The sequence below is a fragment of the Ascidiella aspersa genome, chromosome 5 (genome assembly GCF_963924565.1).
Source record: "Ascidiella aspersa chromosome 5, kaAscAspe10.2, whole genome shotgun sequence".
Taxonomy (NCBI): Eukaryota; Metazoa; Chordata; class Ascidiacea; order Phlebobranchia; family Ascidiidae; genus Ascidiella; species Ascidiella aspersa.
Window position 1 is genome coordinate 24,885,604 of NC_139451.1, and position 16,562 is coordinate 24,902,165.

A 16,562-nucleotide genomic window follows, 5' to 3' on the forward strand; every position below is an offset into this window, starting at 1 on the left:
GTTAACATTGCACTTAGATCACAGGGTGCCTTATGACGGCATAATCAGTAGACCTACCGAACATTAAAAGACAATCTTTTAAATGATGTAAATGATGTCGGATAACAATTTCGCTCGCGAACTTCAGATACCATTTTTCCTATTCGGAGTTTATAGTTTATTTCGGAGTTAATAGTTGTTTAAATATTTATTCTTTTTTTTTTCAGATTCACGGAGTTAAATAGTTTTTATATTATTTATTATTATTATTATTGTTTATATTGGGATCTAAAGCTGTTCCAACATTTCTAGTTGTTTATCTTTTATCCGTATCGTAAAATCCAAACAGAACCGCAATGGGTATAAAAAAAATATAAGACAAGTTTATTCAAGAAGAACACAATACCATAGTTAGTTCTGCTTGAAATCTTAATTCAAATGAATCGTTTAGTACTCTGCTTTTATTAAATAAAGTTGTTTTAGATCGTTTTTATAACATTTGTGCTTCTGTTTGAATCTAACCAAATACTTCTTTGTATAATCTTCACAATATCTTGACAAGAACTTGAATTTAGCTACAAATTCTAGTTTTGATCACAGCCAAGTATAAATTTTTTATCACCCTAAAAACGATTTTTTTTATTTTCCTTACAAAAGGTATGAAACTCAATTTGTTTAAAGGCGAGCAAAAGCAGTCGTCAACTAACCACGGTCGTTCGTGTTGTCGGCTATCATTCAGGAATAGTTAAACTTCCAAAACACGAAAAACTGTTTTGTTTCAGACGAAATTTCGGTCGAAGCTGGATTCAAAGTCCAGCTGCACGTTCAAAGTGAACCGCCTTTTATTCACGAACTCGGTTTCGGTATTTCACCGGGATTTCAGAACCTAGTTGCCACCCAAGAACAACGGGTCGGTTTTTGTTCAAGTGGTTTCATTTTCCAAATTTTTCGAAACTTTTTATTTCAATTGTTAAACCTTGTTAAATGTTTCGTAAAAGATTGCAGACTTTTCATGGCAATTTCTACAATACGTTTAAGCTGTAATTATCAACGTAGGTAAAATTATAACGGGCATCGAGAATGGAGAATATGGTGGACATTTCACATTTCTTGGTACACTATGCACGGATCTGTAATGTAGCTTAATAATGAATTGCAAATCCAAAAAGGTCGAGCAATTTAAAGCTAAGACAACTCAGAATGATGCCAATTGCTCCCCACCTTTCATAAGCGATGCTTTAATTTACTTCTCAGTCACATTAACTGAAGATGATACAAGTTCGTTTCGAAACGTCTTAATCGAGATGATGTCGATCTACTTGACCTTTTTGGCTTTGCAATTCATTATCAAGCTACATTTTACCATTTACAATAACAAACGCTTGATTTGGTACTTTTAAGTGTTTTGCAGTTAATTGAAAACATATTTTATCAAAGTGGGTCTTCGTACTGTGTTGCCATAAAAAGTAATTTCGTATAATATAAAGGCCATTCCATTGTTAGACATTGTATTGCGGTATAATTTAACGAAAACGATCTTAATTTCATCTGGAAACGTTTTTTTCGCCAAATATCTTTCCCGAGTAATTAGCTTCTATTTGGACTGTCATGGAAAAAAATATCTTTAATACATTGCAAACATCACCTTTCCGTGTTTCAACTTTATAAATTTTGCTTATTTTGTATTAATGACGTAATTTGGCATAGGCTCAAGAAAACACGTTGGGTTAGACGGAACACTGATATAACCTCGACTCGTCTCACACACCATATTTTTTTACCCAGATTACATTTCTTCCCGACCCGTGGGGTTCTTGCGTGCAAGACTTCGATCGCTCTCAGCACCAGCACTTCAAGAACTACAGCATCTCGGGATGCCGTATCACGTGCGAGACCAAGTTCGTAATGGACAACTGTAACTGCAGGATGGTACATATGCCAGGTGAGATCAGCCATATTACCGATTATAGGTATGTCCGATTCTTGGCATTCCATTCAGATACCCTATGTTTGGAGAAAAATGTTATCGGGATCCGATATCGATTGACGTTTACCATGGCCTGAAATATTAAACTGAATATTACGGTGGTTATGATTTTCACAGTATTAGGCCGAAATTTGTTATGCCAGGTGAGCGATCAGATCAGCCATATTACCGGTTATGGGCATGTCCGATACTTGGCATTTGATTCCGATACTGATACCCACAGGGTTTTATTTAAAGTTTGGTTTTGGTGACCGCTAAGTAGTTTTAAGAGACCGCAAGTGTTTCATTTAAATACCAAAAAGTTGCAAGTCCAAAATTTCAAAAACACCTTAAAAAAAACACTGGATCCCCATACCCGATATTTCGAGAAAAAAATATCTCAAATCGATTCGATGCCAAATCACGTCATTACCATGTTCAAACAAGTAAAATAGATAAAATTTAAACATTCATAGGTCATTTTTTAGGCTCTTTAGCACAAAAATTGTTTTAGCTTCAGGAAGTTTAGGTTCATCCAATTGATAACTGTTTTGAGAAAATATTATCGCGACCCGATCCGATACCAAATGACGTCATCACTATGGTCATATAAACAAAATTTGTCAAACTGAATATTACAATGCTAATAATTTTCAAGGTATTAGGCCGAAATTTGCTTTTGCGTTAGGAAGCCTTTATCTTCTATTTTTTATGTAAATTTTTTTTGCAAATTTGCCTTTGAAGTTATAGAGAACTCTGCGTTGAATCCCAAAACATGGCTGTTAAGCGCAAATTAATTTGGTATTGGATTGGCACCAAAACCACCCTCCTATCGGACGAGTACCGATACTATTACGTGGTACCGGGTATCGGCTTCGAACCGTTATTTTTGGACACCCCTATCACCGATACCTGACTGGGATCTTGCAGATCAGTGGTTCTCAACCCTTTTTCTTGGAGAAATATAACAAAGCTTTGGTGACCATATCCTCTTGAATGAACTTTTTGTGGGTTCAAACTGGAGTTTAAACTCTACTCTATATTTACGGACGGTCGTAATGGAATCCAAAAAGAGTATGAATTTCGCCTTGAAGGCATGGTTTCAAATTTGACGAATAAATCTGATCCAAATAAGATTTTTCCTTGAAAGGCACATGTCAGCCTATAATTTCAAATTAAACGCAACGGTTTACAAAATATTCAAGTACAGGATTTGAGGCGTTTTTTTACGCAAATTGAATGTGTAAAATATGAAGATATCTCCTCGCCCTTACACGTAAATGACAACAAGGACACAAATGGCAGCAAATATTCTTATGATTGACTGACTTTGATTAAGAGAACAAATTCTAAAGAATATTTGCGTTTTTTTACACTATTTTACAAGACACACAATGACACCCAACTAAACACGTGTTTTAAAAAAAATCAGTCGAATAAGAAAACTGGCAAGTTTGCTTGATTGAGATGTAAAAGCGATGGAGGTCAAACTTTTCAAAATTAAGAAAAAAATTGGTTAGTTAGATTAAACCTTCCATTCCGTGACCTTATCAAGCGACTTGCGAAAACTGTAAAATCGGTCAAATTCGATCGCTGCACACACCCACCGCCTTACCCTAATGAAGGTGACCTTACCAAGCCGCCAAACCAAGTGTCGACAAAGACCCTTTTAGCACGAATGACGCTTTATACCTCAAATAGTTGCCTGGTGTGTGGAGAATAACATACCCCGAGTGCCAGTCATTTTAGGCTTAATAAAGGCCAGAGTAGTACGCTCAACACTTTGTAACCTTATTTCTGCCACAAAGCAGTGTTTGTGCATGAACGTTCTTCTAAAAAAAAAAGCTCTTTAAAGGTTCAGCTTAAAAGTTATTTTTTTCCAAATAAGCTTCTTTTTTTTAGTTTTTTATCTAATTAAGTATGAAAAGAAATAAAAAATTCCAACCGTTTTCTCGTTGCATACACAATACACACCCTCTAGTGTTCCACGAAATTTCACGTTATCTTTGAAAATACACTTTTATGTATTGCAAATAGGCATGTGGGCAAACATGTGAGACTAAGACACTTTAATCATTAAACAACTGATAATAATAATATGGTGTTTATGCATTGTCGTCGTAACTTGTTTTAGGGAAGATGTTCAGTGTTCACCAATGTCTAGGTATATGATACTATTCGATGCGAACTTGTATCATCTTCACTTAATGTGACTGAGAGGTAATCGTCAGTTGATATAACTGAGAAATTATCTTCAGTTAATGTGACTGAGAAGTAATCTTCAGATAATATGACTGAGAAGTATTGTTATCATTATTGATCAATAATGATAAGAATTGTGTCCCACCTTTTATAAGTGATCTTTGGTTTATTTCTCAGTCACATTAACTAAAGATGATACAAGTTCGTATCAAAACGTTTTAATCAAGAGGATTGATCTATTAGACCTTTTTGGCCGTGAAATTCATTATTATCAAGCTACATTACAGATCCGTGCATATAGTGTACCCAAATACTATTGTTTTGTAAGAAGGGTGTCGTCCCGAATACCTTTTACTTCAGCTGTTGTTAACACAGCGCACGGGCGTTTAATTAAAATCAGAGCACCTACACGCGCAGCAGCCCGCGTCCAAACTTACGTCACCGCAGCAGGTCAATAAATTTTAAGACATCACCTGTCCCCCGCACCAGCTCAGTCACTGCTCCGCCACCGTTGGGCTCCTAATGGCGGTAATTTAAGCGAGTGCTATAACCAGGCGTAATGCCTTGACACCTCAATTTAATCCGCCACCCGGGTGTTTTCTTGCTTCACTGCTTTCCACTGCGGCTAATAAATTCTCGCGAAATTGATTGGACCGCGTTTGCGGGACTCTTACATCGGGCCCTGATCTTAGTTGTTTTGTGTTGGCGAAGAAACAGTTTTTGTAAAAGTCGCGTTCGGAAACCGTATTTAATCGAACGGAAAGTTTACTGACCTAGAAATGGCGGGTTTTAACGGTTGTGGAATTAAAAAAAGGTTTTAAACCGGAAAAAAGATCGATTTTTATAAATTTGATTTTAAACTAGCTACCGGGGGCTAGCTTTAATTCAAAAGTTTTTTTAAATGCATTTTGTTTGACTGGCAAATAAGTATCAATATTTCGGACCGAGTTGGTTGCAGACTTTACAACGTTGATGCACATTTTTTTATGCACATTTTTTTTGATACTTTCATTTCATGTTACCATGTTAGACATTTTATATATTATTACTAGTGTACAATCAAATAACGAGTACAGATAAAACGTAGTTTTGGGGCTCAAGTTAAACCGTAAAGTAGAAGTATATCAAAATATGTATAATAAATGTTGCACTGAATGTGAGCTATTTAAAATCTTTTTGATACTTGCAATATAAATGTCGACCTTAATTTCTGTTCAGTAACAGCAGAATACTCTAGCAAACTAGCAATGTTGGTCAGACACTATTAAAATAGTTTAAAATATATATATATATTTCGCCAGCAAAGGCATCGTCAGTATATCTTCATTCGAATTAAAATATACTGGCGATGCCTTTGCGGGGGAAAAAATATATATCTTTTAAGATATATCAAAAATGTCTGACCTAAATTGCTAGCTTTGCCAGTGAATTCTGAATCAAGGTCAGGAATTTTAATATAGAGATTTATGTGAAATATATATCATTGTATATCTTTTAACACCCACATAAAATTCTGATCTTATTAACTAGCACTACTGGACTACTAAACTATATGTTCAATGGAGACTGGAGTAAAACCCAAAACCGTTTAAACTTTCCATATAGCAAGCCACAAAACTTCAATATCGGTAGTCCGAAAGGTTGGCTGTTAATCATTACACGAGTCATTGAATGTCTCGCCCTCTTTGACCGAACTCAATCGCTTCATCATTATATGTTCTGTTTTCAACGGTTATTTTTACAGGCGAGGCCCCGTTCTGCAGCCCAGAGCAGTACAAACAGTGCGCCGACCCTGCCCTGGACTTTCTGGTCAAGGAAGACGAAAAGATTTGCGTCTGCGAGACTCCATGCGAAGTGACTAGGTACGCTGTCTGTCTCCTTTAAGTGGTGCCACGGTTATATAAGGTTTGATGGTGGCTGGATTTGGAAATATTTCGGGTCCGGGTGAATATCATCCTTTGAGTTTTAAATGCGTTACGGAAATTTGCGTGTATTTGCGTTGAATCCAAAATCGTTCTTAGTATTCATTTAGTAGGTTGGTAACAGTTATGATCAACTTTGGAGCATAATGGTTGAAAGTTGTAGTAAAACGTAGTAAGAATATCAAAGCCCATACTAAAGTAGGTATCATTTTAAACGTTTCGAATATTTCTTTATTTAGTTTTAACATCGAAAGAGATATTCGAAACGTTCAAAATGATATCTACTTCAGTATGGGCTTTGATATTCTTACTAAGCTGTAATCAAGTTATTTTAAAAATGATTTCACTTTTAGTCAATTTATTTGCTAAATAACCTAAGACCAAGTTCAGTCGGTTTACATAAAGAAAACAGTCATGTCCCAGTCCAAGCCACTACTATAGCACGTCATTTCCACTTCCAGTCATTACTGTTAAGTTAAATGATTTAAAACTAATAAAATAGTAAACTGATTCAATCTTTTGCATTGTTTCATATGGCAACCAAAACTTAATAATATATTTCAAAGCCAAAAAGGTCGAGTAGATCGACAGCATCTTGATTAAGACGTTTCGATACGAACTTGTATCATCTTCAGTTAGTGTGAAGATGATGAAGATGACACACTAACTGAAGATAATACAAGTTCGTATCGAAACGTCTTAATCAAGATGCTGTCGATCTACTCGACCTTTTTGGCTTTAAAATTTATTATTAAGCTATTACAGATCCGTGCATAGTGCACGCAACCAAAACCGTTTTAAAAAAGTAAATACCCCAATTTTACCAAAATTAAATGTTGAAAATCAATCAAGAGATGTTGCAAACGTTGAAAATTCTACCCACTCCTATATGGACTATGATATTCTTTCTACGTCCAACCTACATTTTAGTTAATTAAAATACCTAATTTTATTTGTCATTTCGTTTGATTAAACTCGAAGTCAGATCATTTAACCTGAACTACTCAAGTCAAGTCGTTTAAAATAAAATTTGGCAACAAAGTTGTAATGATGAATTGAATCAAGTCATCACAATACTGGCCAACAGTCTACTGCTGCGTAGCATGTCAATGTACATAAATCCACAAGCAACACAGGCAAGGTCCAAAATGCTTGAAGCAAAATATACCTATATACGCTTCCACACTTCGCCATTTTGTTTAGCTATCGTTGGTAAACTTTAGGCGACTGTAGATTTTGCAAAGAAACCGTGCTAACTTTAGACGATGTTTTGCACTTTCTTATCGTTACGATTTCATTAAATCATATTTTGCATCGATGCAAATGATTTGTAATGTTTAGGTGTATTTTTGTTTTCTCACAGCTAAACAAATTGTAGAGCGACATCCAAAATAATGTTATCCTACCAGTTGATATTTTTCGTTTAAATTTATTTTTACAAATACGAAAAGCTACGACTACATTTTTGTTAAATGTGTCCGTTTGAAATGTGTACAATAGATGTTTAGATCAGAACTTAATTCGAAAATCAGTTTTTTTTCTATAACTTGGTTCTGTTTTGGCAGTGAAATCTACTAATCTTTAACATCTCGAAAAACATGTTATTCGGCTTTTATAGGATCTGTTTTTAGGTCTATTTACTTTCTGTAAACCCGGAAATCGTTTGTTTTTCTACGAACGTCCAAAGCCCTATTATTATTATTAATCTCAATTAGGGATATAGAATGCAGGACAGTTAACCAATCATAAAACCGTCTGTGTCTCATTGTGTGCAGGTACAACCTGGAGTCGTCTGCACTTCGTCTGCCGAGCACGCAGGCACTAAGCTATCTCGCCTACAAATACAAGGTCAATGAAGATTACGTCAGGTAACACACATAGTGGCATAGCGACAATGCATTTCAATCACTATTTTGTGATTTAAGGTCGATTTGCAAGTTGGAGGCATTGCTTTTCGAAATGCAGTTTAAAATGTCTGGTTTAAGCAGGTAACATACATAGCTACATGAAAACAGTGATGACAAATTGTAGGTGAAGTGCGGGACCCATGGAACATGGGGATCAATGGAACACCGGCATATTGCGCCCCCTGTTGGCAGAACTAAATAAAATTTTGGTTGTGGGAATGTGATTTTGTGTACGGAACTTTGTCCAAAAAGTTCTACAGCGTGCTTTTGGAAATGATTGATTTATTCCAAATTTTCACTTTTTTTTTTTGAAAAATGTACTTTTTAGCTTGACATTCGTAAGGTGTTTTGATAGTCTTTAGGTAATTCTAAAGCAGTGAATATTTTTTTGTGGAGAGAGGGGATATATATAGGTAGGCTACATGTTGAAAGTAAGTTTGATTAATTGTATTCAGAGTACTGGCTAGCCATGACGGTTTTTATTAAAAATAGCGATTGGAGGAACCTTAGAACAGTCTGTTCCATTGGTCTCTCGATCATTTTGTGATCATATTCTTAAGGATAGTAGTATGCCAACTTTTAAGACAAGAACATCTAATAAGGGGTTGTTCACTGAGGACCAGAGCTGCGGAGTCGGACTCGGGACTCGAACTAGAGATTCGAGTAAGACCACGTAAAACTATACCAGAGTCCCGATTCCGACGAGCGCATGCGCAGTACCAAAAACTGATATTGCCGTCATTTGCAGTTTATAATAGCGAAATAGCATATTGTGGATATTTTCGAACCATGTATTGTGAGTGGATGAATTATATGACATCCCTATGAGTGGATTGCTAAATATCCACCCTATTTAGTTACGTAAATTGGCAGAATATAGGCTGTAAAGTCAGAGTCGGACTCGAGACTCGACAAAATCGCACACTTGACTATTATTATATTTGCAGATATGTTCTCCTAAAAAAGAAAAACAATTGATATAATAAAAAAAGGTTACAAATTCTACCAGATATAAAAAAAAATATCATTTCAGCATTTTGTGCTTGTTTCCATGTGTTTTTATTTTATTTCTTAAAATAAATTTTCTTGTGCCACATTTCTACACCATTAACTGAGTAGTTGCATTTTAGGAAAACTCAGCGCAGTGGTTTTAGATTCAGTCATGCTCTGTTCCATAGGTCCCATGGGGTGTTCCATAGGTCCTGTGGGGTGGGACCGATGGAACAAAAAATCGAAAAATTTTTGTTCGAAATTTAGTTTAAAATGTAGTGATTTTACGTTGATAGGCAAGTTTACTTAGTCGCTAAAATGAAGATGTAAAATTCGAACCGCTGTTTAAAAAGGCTGGTTTAAATAAGAGACCTAAGCTGCATAAAGACAGTGTATGTTTGATGATAAAATTTATTAATTTAACGTTGATTGGAAATTTACCCGGTAGCTCAAATATAAAGTAAAATTCAAAATCTGATTTAAAATGTTTATTTTAAAAAGGTAAAAGGCTAAACCTACCTAAAGACCTTGTTTTTTTGATGAAAAAACTTAGTAATATAATGTAGATTGCAAATTGACCCGGTAGCTGAAATATAGAGTAACATTTAAAATCTGATTTAAAATGTTTGGTTTAAAATGGTAAGATGCCAATGTTATACAGACAGATCCTTTATGTTTCTGGCATAACCATGTACCATGTAATTTAGCGTTGATTGGAAAATTTACCTGGTCGATTAAATAAATAAAAAAAATATTTTAAGTGGCTTCATTCAAAATGTAAAAATACTTATCGATTGCAATTCAGGAATATACGGAATAAAATCGGAGGACATATCCTTCTCGAATGAGCATTACGATGTTTGTGATGCGAAGAACGCCATAAAAATATAATAATTTTCCTACATCAATCTTTGAATTTATTTTATTCTAATGTATGGTTAAGTCTGGCATAATTAATGGTGTGCGGGTGGTATTCATAATCCGGTATATTGATTTGTCCCGTGTCTTATAGATTTGGCACTCTAGGTTTAGCCGCCAGTTTTATTCCAAATTAATCCCAAAAATAAAAACTAAAACAGCGCGTCGAAAATCAGTGTTGATTGTTGAGGCCAAACTAAACACTAAAATATTTTATTGCTAACAAGCTTAGAAACCTCTAAAAAGTCTGCTTAGCATTTAAAGCCCCAAAAATTAAATAAAATTAAAAATACATTCAGCCGCCAATCTTTGTAAATTTCAGCTTCTGTTTAATTTGTGTTATTCTACCTTTCAGCCTCACTTTTTTTTGGCATTTCTTTCTGTATTGTAAAATTCGGGTTTGATGTTAAGGAGTGACATCATACAGTTAGAATACCTCAAAATGTGACGTATTTTTGATATTAAAAATACTAAAAAATGTTGCAATTTCGAGTAATCTGGATTGACGTTTTCCGCTCGGTCTCTCGACAAATAAAAGAGAGGATTAAATTCGCAACGATGTGTGAACGTTCGGTCATTAATTTTTAATCCCCCTCACAATGCCCCTCCCCAATGCTCCGCTTTGGTATCCCGTGACGCAATGGAACGCGGCAAACAGGTTTTGCGATTTCACGCATGTTTTTGCTACATAAGTCGCAGATGTTTCCTTTGTATATTGAAAGGTCTTCGTTATTCGCCTATTAAATCTGCTGTTTTTCGTGCTGGCATCTATCTTACTTTAAACTCAAATGCCAACGCGTCACTATTACCTTATCAAGGCCATACCGCAAATGGGCTTGACCTATTGCTGGTAAACGAAATTCCACGACTTTTATAGAGAATTTACGCTGTTTTGTCACATTGCTTTTGCAATGCATTTTCCAGCCGCTTAAAAGCGACATTTTTCGCGCCAAACAATCATTAAAATCAATAAAAAGTGTAAAACAAGCCTAACAGTTTTCTAGTTTTCGCTGCTGTCAAACTGTACGTATATGTTTATCTTGGCAATACTCTAACTTTCGCTTATTTCACTGTTTTATACCCTAAACAGTAATTTTGTAGATAAGTAATGTTTAATTTGCACACAGGGATAACTTCGTAAAGCTCAACATATTCTTCGAAGCCCTTAACTACGAAACCATCGAACAAAAGGTGGCCTACGAGATTCCTGGCCTTCTTGGTGAGATTTCAAACATTTTTTTAGTCGCTTGGTAAACCAAAATATTTATCGAGGGATTTAGTTCAGAAGGAGGTTGAAGAAATCTCCCATTTTCCAGAATTATGGCATTTTTATCGCTATCGTCAAACCTAAAGCCTGTTTTTGATATTACATTGTACATATTTTGCGTGTGGTGGCAATTTAAAATTTCGATATCTTTTGTTTTATTCCGATACAGATACCCAAAAACTACAGCTGCCCGATACCATGGCATTAGTTTGATTAATGTGATTACATAGACAAAATTCAAAAAGTTAGAATGAATTATAAGTAACCAAAATTAGGCCTATCGTTAACATTTTTCTTATACTCTCAGTTTTTGAGGACAAACAACTGTTTTTGTGTTATGTTGGATCGCTTGTGTAGGATTCGATCAAATAAAATCGAACTTTCCTGCGCGTTTATGGAAATTTACACCAAACTAAACAATACACGCTTGTTTAAATCGAAATATTACCGTGTTCATTTCCTCCGTCCGCCTGATCATTTTGTCTTTTGAACAACATTGAATATTCAATTGCAGGTGATATTGGGGGTCAGATGGGACTTTTCATTGGAGCAAGTATTCTAACGATACTGGAACTTTTCAATTACGTGTACGAGGTCGTTAAGGTAATAAATTGACTTCTATAAAGATAAGAAATAATTATGAAGGGTGATTTGCGTACCAAGTAAATGCAGTACACCTAAAATCCAAAATTATTTACCTTTATTTTCTACTTAGTCCAAACTGTTTTTCAATAATCGATTTGTTACAAAAAAAGTAAGTAATATACCTATATTTAATTATTATCCATTTAAATGATAATTTTACATCTAAAAACACTAAAAAAAATGTAGAACCAGTTACCAGTTTAATTAGCCACATGCTTTATACAACCATCCTAAATAAAATAATGAAATAAAAGTAAAACAAAGTATTATACTTATCTAAATGGAAAATTGTTTTAGCCAAAAGTATGCAAATTTAATAAAAATTTGCATTTAATCCCTACACGAAAATATTAATTATTTCTGGTTATTCAGCCCTGGATATTTTAAATGTAGCGATATATGTGGTATTGATTAAACCCTATCCCGTCAAATGGCAGTCAAACGAAGTAGAACTTTTTTAACAAAAATCTGTAAAATAAAATATAGTTCAAAATTCCTAGTCGTGTCCGTCCAGTAATAAAATGCTCCCTTTTGAGGCGCCGTGAAACCGTCAGCGTGTGAAAACGTCTTCGGTAATTACAACGGGCTGGCAGCGACCTGCTAACGACCCGTTAGGACGCTAATCGATAATAAGACACCTAATGGGATCGATTGGTTACCATATAAGTACGTTCTAAAAGGACGGAAATTTATTTGCTTCAATTTTTCGTCGAAGCATTTTCTTTGAAACGCGAATCGTAAGGGTACACGCTCATCTGGCTTAACCTTTGACGAATTCTTAAATTTCAAATTCCCTGATTGTATGTATTTTTTTTTCGTTTCACACTTCCCTTTCATCACAGATTTACGAAAATATCGAAATCCTAAATAAATTGTATTTTACTCCTAAAAAGAAATACTACTTTACAGTACAAAAAGTAGATATGCTAAAAACTGAAATGCTAAAAACTGAAAGAAAAAGTTGCCTCATTTGTGTAAAAAAGAAAAAAAACTTTATTTTAAAGGATACGTGACGCATAAGGCACATAATTAAAAACTGCGTTTATAGTCGAAATAACGGCATTTATAGTCTAATTAAATAAAAAGTGTGATATGTAGAGTTTATGTGCCACACAGCGCAATTGTAACTTTGACGAATTCTTAAGACCCGTCATGTAAAACGTTGACCACCCGTTGCCTTGACAAAACTGTGTGTAATATTCAAACGAATACTAGTCTACAACAAATTGCTAATCAATGCATTTATGTTATAAACAACGCCCAACTTAAAACGAAACTCCAATAAAAACCAAAAATGTTGCACTGAATAAATGATATTGGAAATCCTTGACACTTGCAAGATAAATGACGACCTCGATTCCCGATCAGTAACAACAGAATAGTCTAGCTAGTAATTAAGGTCAGACACTATTTGCAGATGTTAAAAGATATATAAATATTTCGCCGATGAAAGCATCCCTGGTATATCTTAATACGAATGAATCTTTTAACATCTATAAATAGCGTCTGCCCTGAATTACTAGCTTCGCTACTCTTTTCTGTTGATAAACTAAACAAGAAAGGTTTATGTAAGATCATCTGATCATGTTGGAACAAACAGTTCAAATTCAATTCCCTGATCATATAAACTTTTTTCTTCTCGCACTTAGTTTACGTTTAATCAACACAATAAGTATAAGGTACTTCAGAAGGGCTAGATTACAGTTGCTGAGCACATATGTCGTAATAGGTATCTTTTATTCAATCGGGAAAAAAAATCACAATCTTAAAAAAATTGCATTTTAATATTAAGAAAAAATATTAAAGTAGGCTACACAACGTTGTGAAAAGTAAAATTAATGTAAAAACGTCAACAAAAACGCCAAAGGCGACATCATGTTTTCATTTTACACTGTGCTTATAATCGAAATCGTTGTTTTATTTGTAGGATAAAACGTGGGGAAAAAAGTTGCGCAGAGCCAGGCGAGAGGCGGCCAAGGAATCTCTTCGAATGGAACTGCAAAACCAGCGAGGTGATTATCTAACTTAGTGGTTCTTAACCTTTTGACACTCGAAGACTGGTAAAAATACAAAAATCCTTTCACGGACCGGTTCCGAGAATTTCGAAGAAACAAAATTTCGCGATTCTTTATTAAGACAACTATAGGGAAGGTCATTGATTAGATAAATTAGAAATAGTGTGCCAGAAACTAGACTCGGCGTGTTTGTGTGCTGAACAGATTTTTCCAAAATGGGTTTAGCATACCAAAGAAGTAGAGTAAATTTGAAGCGCTAAAGTTTTTGCATTTACGCGTTTAAAAGTTTTAAAAACAGACAGTTTTTAAACTACTTGGCGGACCGGTACTGGGCCACCTATTTACGGTTAAAAACCCTTGATCTTACTGGTCAAACAGTTTACATTGTTTCTGCTACGTTCTTTGTAGAGCTTAACAACGGATACCGAATGGTGAACATCAGTGAGCCAAACGAGATTGGCTACGAATTGCAAGAGAACAACGTGAATAGACAGGTTCCCACAGGATACAATAACAAGCTTTCGCCCCTTCGCGAATCTCATCATTTCGACGATGGCTCCGGTAAGTTATGTGGCTATGTGCAAAAAATTTAAATTGATATGTCTAAACTAAAAACGTAGTTAAACAAGAAACCAAACCATTCCACTAACGTAGTGGTTGTTAACCGTTTTCTTGCTGCACCCCTTTCAAATAACCAACCAATTCTGGCACCCCCTCTACAATGGCGTATATAACAAAACCATTGTATTTTATTTTTATACAAGTACATGATAACACAATAACGCAATACAAAAATGTGAGTAAGTTTTACATGTAACTGAGCAACGAAATAAACTATACAGTAATACATTTTCTGTTTGTGATTCAGCATCCCCGTACCCTCTTGAAACAGTTATCGCGCCTTGGGGTTGCGCGCACTCCTGGTTATAAAATCCTGCACTGACTCCTCGGGTAATATCTCACCTTTTCTTCAGACTTGCCTCCGGCGTTCCAAAGCCTGCCGCCCCCTCCCGTCCAGTACGGCAACTCGGGCCTGGCGGAGGATCGCAACGAACTGCACGAGACGTACTTTGGCCAGCAGAAGCCTGAGACGCGCGAGACCAGCTTCAGCTACAGCGACATCTACCGACCGTCTAACGGCGCCCAGTGGCCGCCACGCGATGTCTCTAAATCGCAGCAGTTTAATCATCTGCCGTACGAGCCGTACGTGCCGACTACGGCCGGGACCATGGACTCGAGACAGCCGGGGTACTTGGGTCGTGGCCGGACGGCGAGGAATAACGAAGTCTCGCTGACGCCGCTGTCCCTGATTTCTCCGCACACTTCCAATCCTTCAATGGTCACCAGCCCAGTGCACCATCACTTTATGGACTCGGTCGACTGCACCACCACCTCCATTGAGACGGATATACACTAGCGCGCCGCTGTTTGACTGCACAACTACTGTCCGACAGCAAGTTGCTGGCTGACTTAACAAGTGTCACACGACTGTACACTAAACTGTTCAGCTGTTGCTGATTGGATTGTTGCTAAATGACCGTACAGCTTTGTTGCGACTTCACAGTTATCGCCCGACCGTATAGCTCAGGGGTGTCCAACATTAGCCACGCGTGCCAAATGTGGCACGAAAGCCCCACAAAACACAGACAATTGTCAAAAAAGCTAAATTTGTTATACAGCCAATTGCCATTGTTTATTCAAAATACAAAACAATCCCAGCAATTACGACAACAAACAATTACTTCTGATATTATAACACTATACTGCTTTTATTTTTGGTATAAAAGCGCTTTTAATATTACAAAAAAAATAGTTGCTAAGCTTTGGCACAGGAAGAAGTTATAAGATAAAAATTGGCACTTTGGCTTGTTTGAGTTGGACACCCCTGGTATAGCTGTTATACAACTGTACAGATTTTGTACGACTGGCCAGTGACTAGCTATTGCATAACTGTACAGTTATTGTAATACCGATCAGCTTTATTGTGACTGTACAGTTTTGGACAACTGTATAGTTAATGACGTGTTCTGTTTATTTGGTGTACGTTTCTCTTGTGCAAAAATACGGATATCCTGTGACTATACAGCCAACGTTTATATGTTTTAGCCTGGTTTTGGCAAGCTTAATAGTACGAAAAAAATGATACGTCCTATTAGGCGTCCGACAAGGGTGGTAACATATCACTCTGTAAGTAATGTATACCGTATTGCTTGAAATGAATTTTTAGATCTGAAAATTAGCATTTAGCGTCCGGGTGGATGCTTTAGGGGTGAATATAAGACTTCAAAACTAAGTTGTTTACCCAAAAATTATTTTGACGACCTATGGGCGATATTTGGATAAAACTTTTGTGATTGCTATTTCCGACCAATGGTTGATATTTGTATAAGCTTTTGTGATTAGAAAATACTTAGAAGTTGTTGGGTTTGCATTTTTTAGCCTACGTCTAATGAAGAACACGCGCGATATTGTGTTTTGCACCATTATCAATTAACGTGACATCCAAAAATTTCGCAAAATGTTTAAATCCCTTTTCAATTCCAATCCACCGGAAGGTGATAGCAGTGTTGTCAACAAGTCATTTGGAAAAGATTTAAGTCACAGCCAAGTCATCTGTTACCCATTTCTAATCCCAGTCAAGTCATTATTAAATAAAAACTCTTTATTCCAATCAAAGTGATTTGACTCAATGACTCAACTCCAAGTCAGGTCCTTTGTCCAAAAGAGATCTTCAAGGCAATTCATTTATCA

The 16,562-nt window shown here is 35.9% G+C and overlaps 1 protein-coding gene across 1 annotated transcript in view; it reads left to right on the forward strand.

Annotated features, from left to right (window-relative positions):
• The window catches only part of LOC146145571 (uncharacterized), a 35,387-nt gene extending 20,159 nt beyond the window's left edge, over positions 1-15,228 (forward strand). The window contains exons 10-18 of the mRNA XM_083390620.1: positions 762-889; positions 1,765-1,921; positions 5,892-6,009; positions 7,845-7,937; positions 11,012-11,103; positions 11,666-11,754; positions 13,724-13,808; positions 14,220-14,372; positions 14,786-15,228. Coding sequence (XP_083246746.1) covers positions 762-889; positions 1,765-1,921; positions 5,892-6,009; positions 7,845-7,937; positions 11,012-11,103; positions 11,666-11,754; positions 13,724-13,808; positions 14,220-14,372; positions 14,786-15,228 — 1,358 coding nt within the window. The remainder of the gene's footprint in view (positions 1-761; positions 890-1,764; positions 1,922-5,891; positions 6,010-7,844; positions 7,938-11,011; positions 11,104-11,665; positions 11,755-13,723; positions 13,809-14,219; positions 14,373-14,785) is intronic.
• The last annotated feature ends 1,334 nt before the right edge of the window (positions 15,229-16,562 follow it).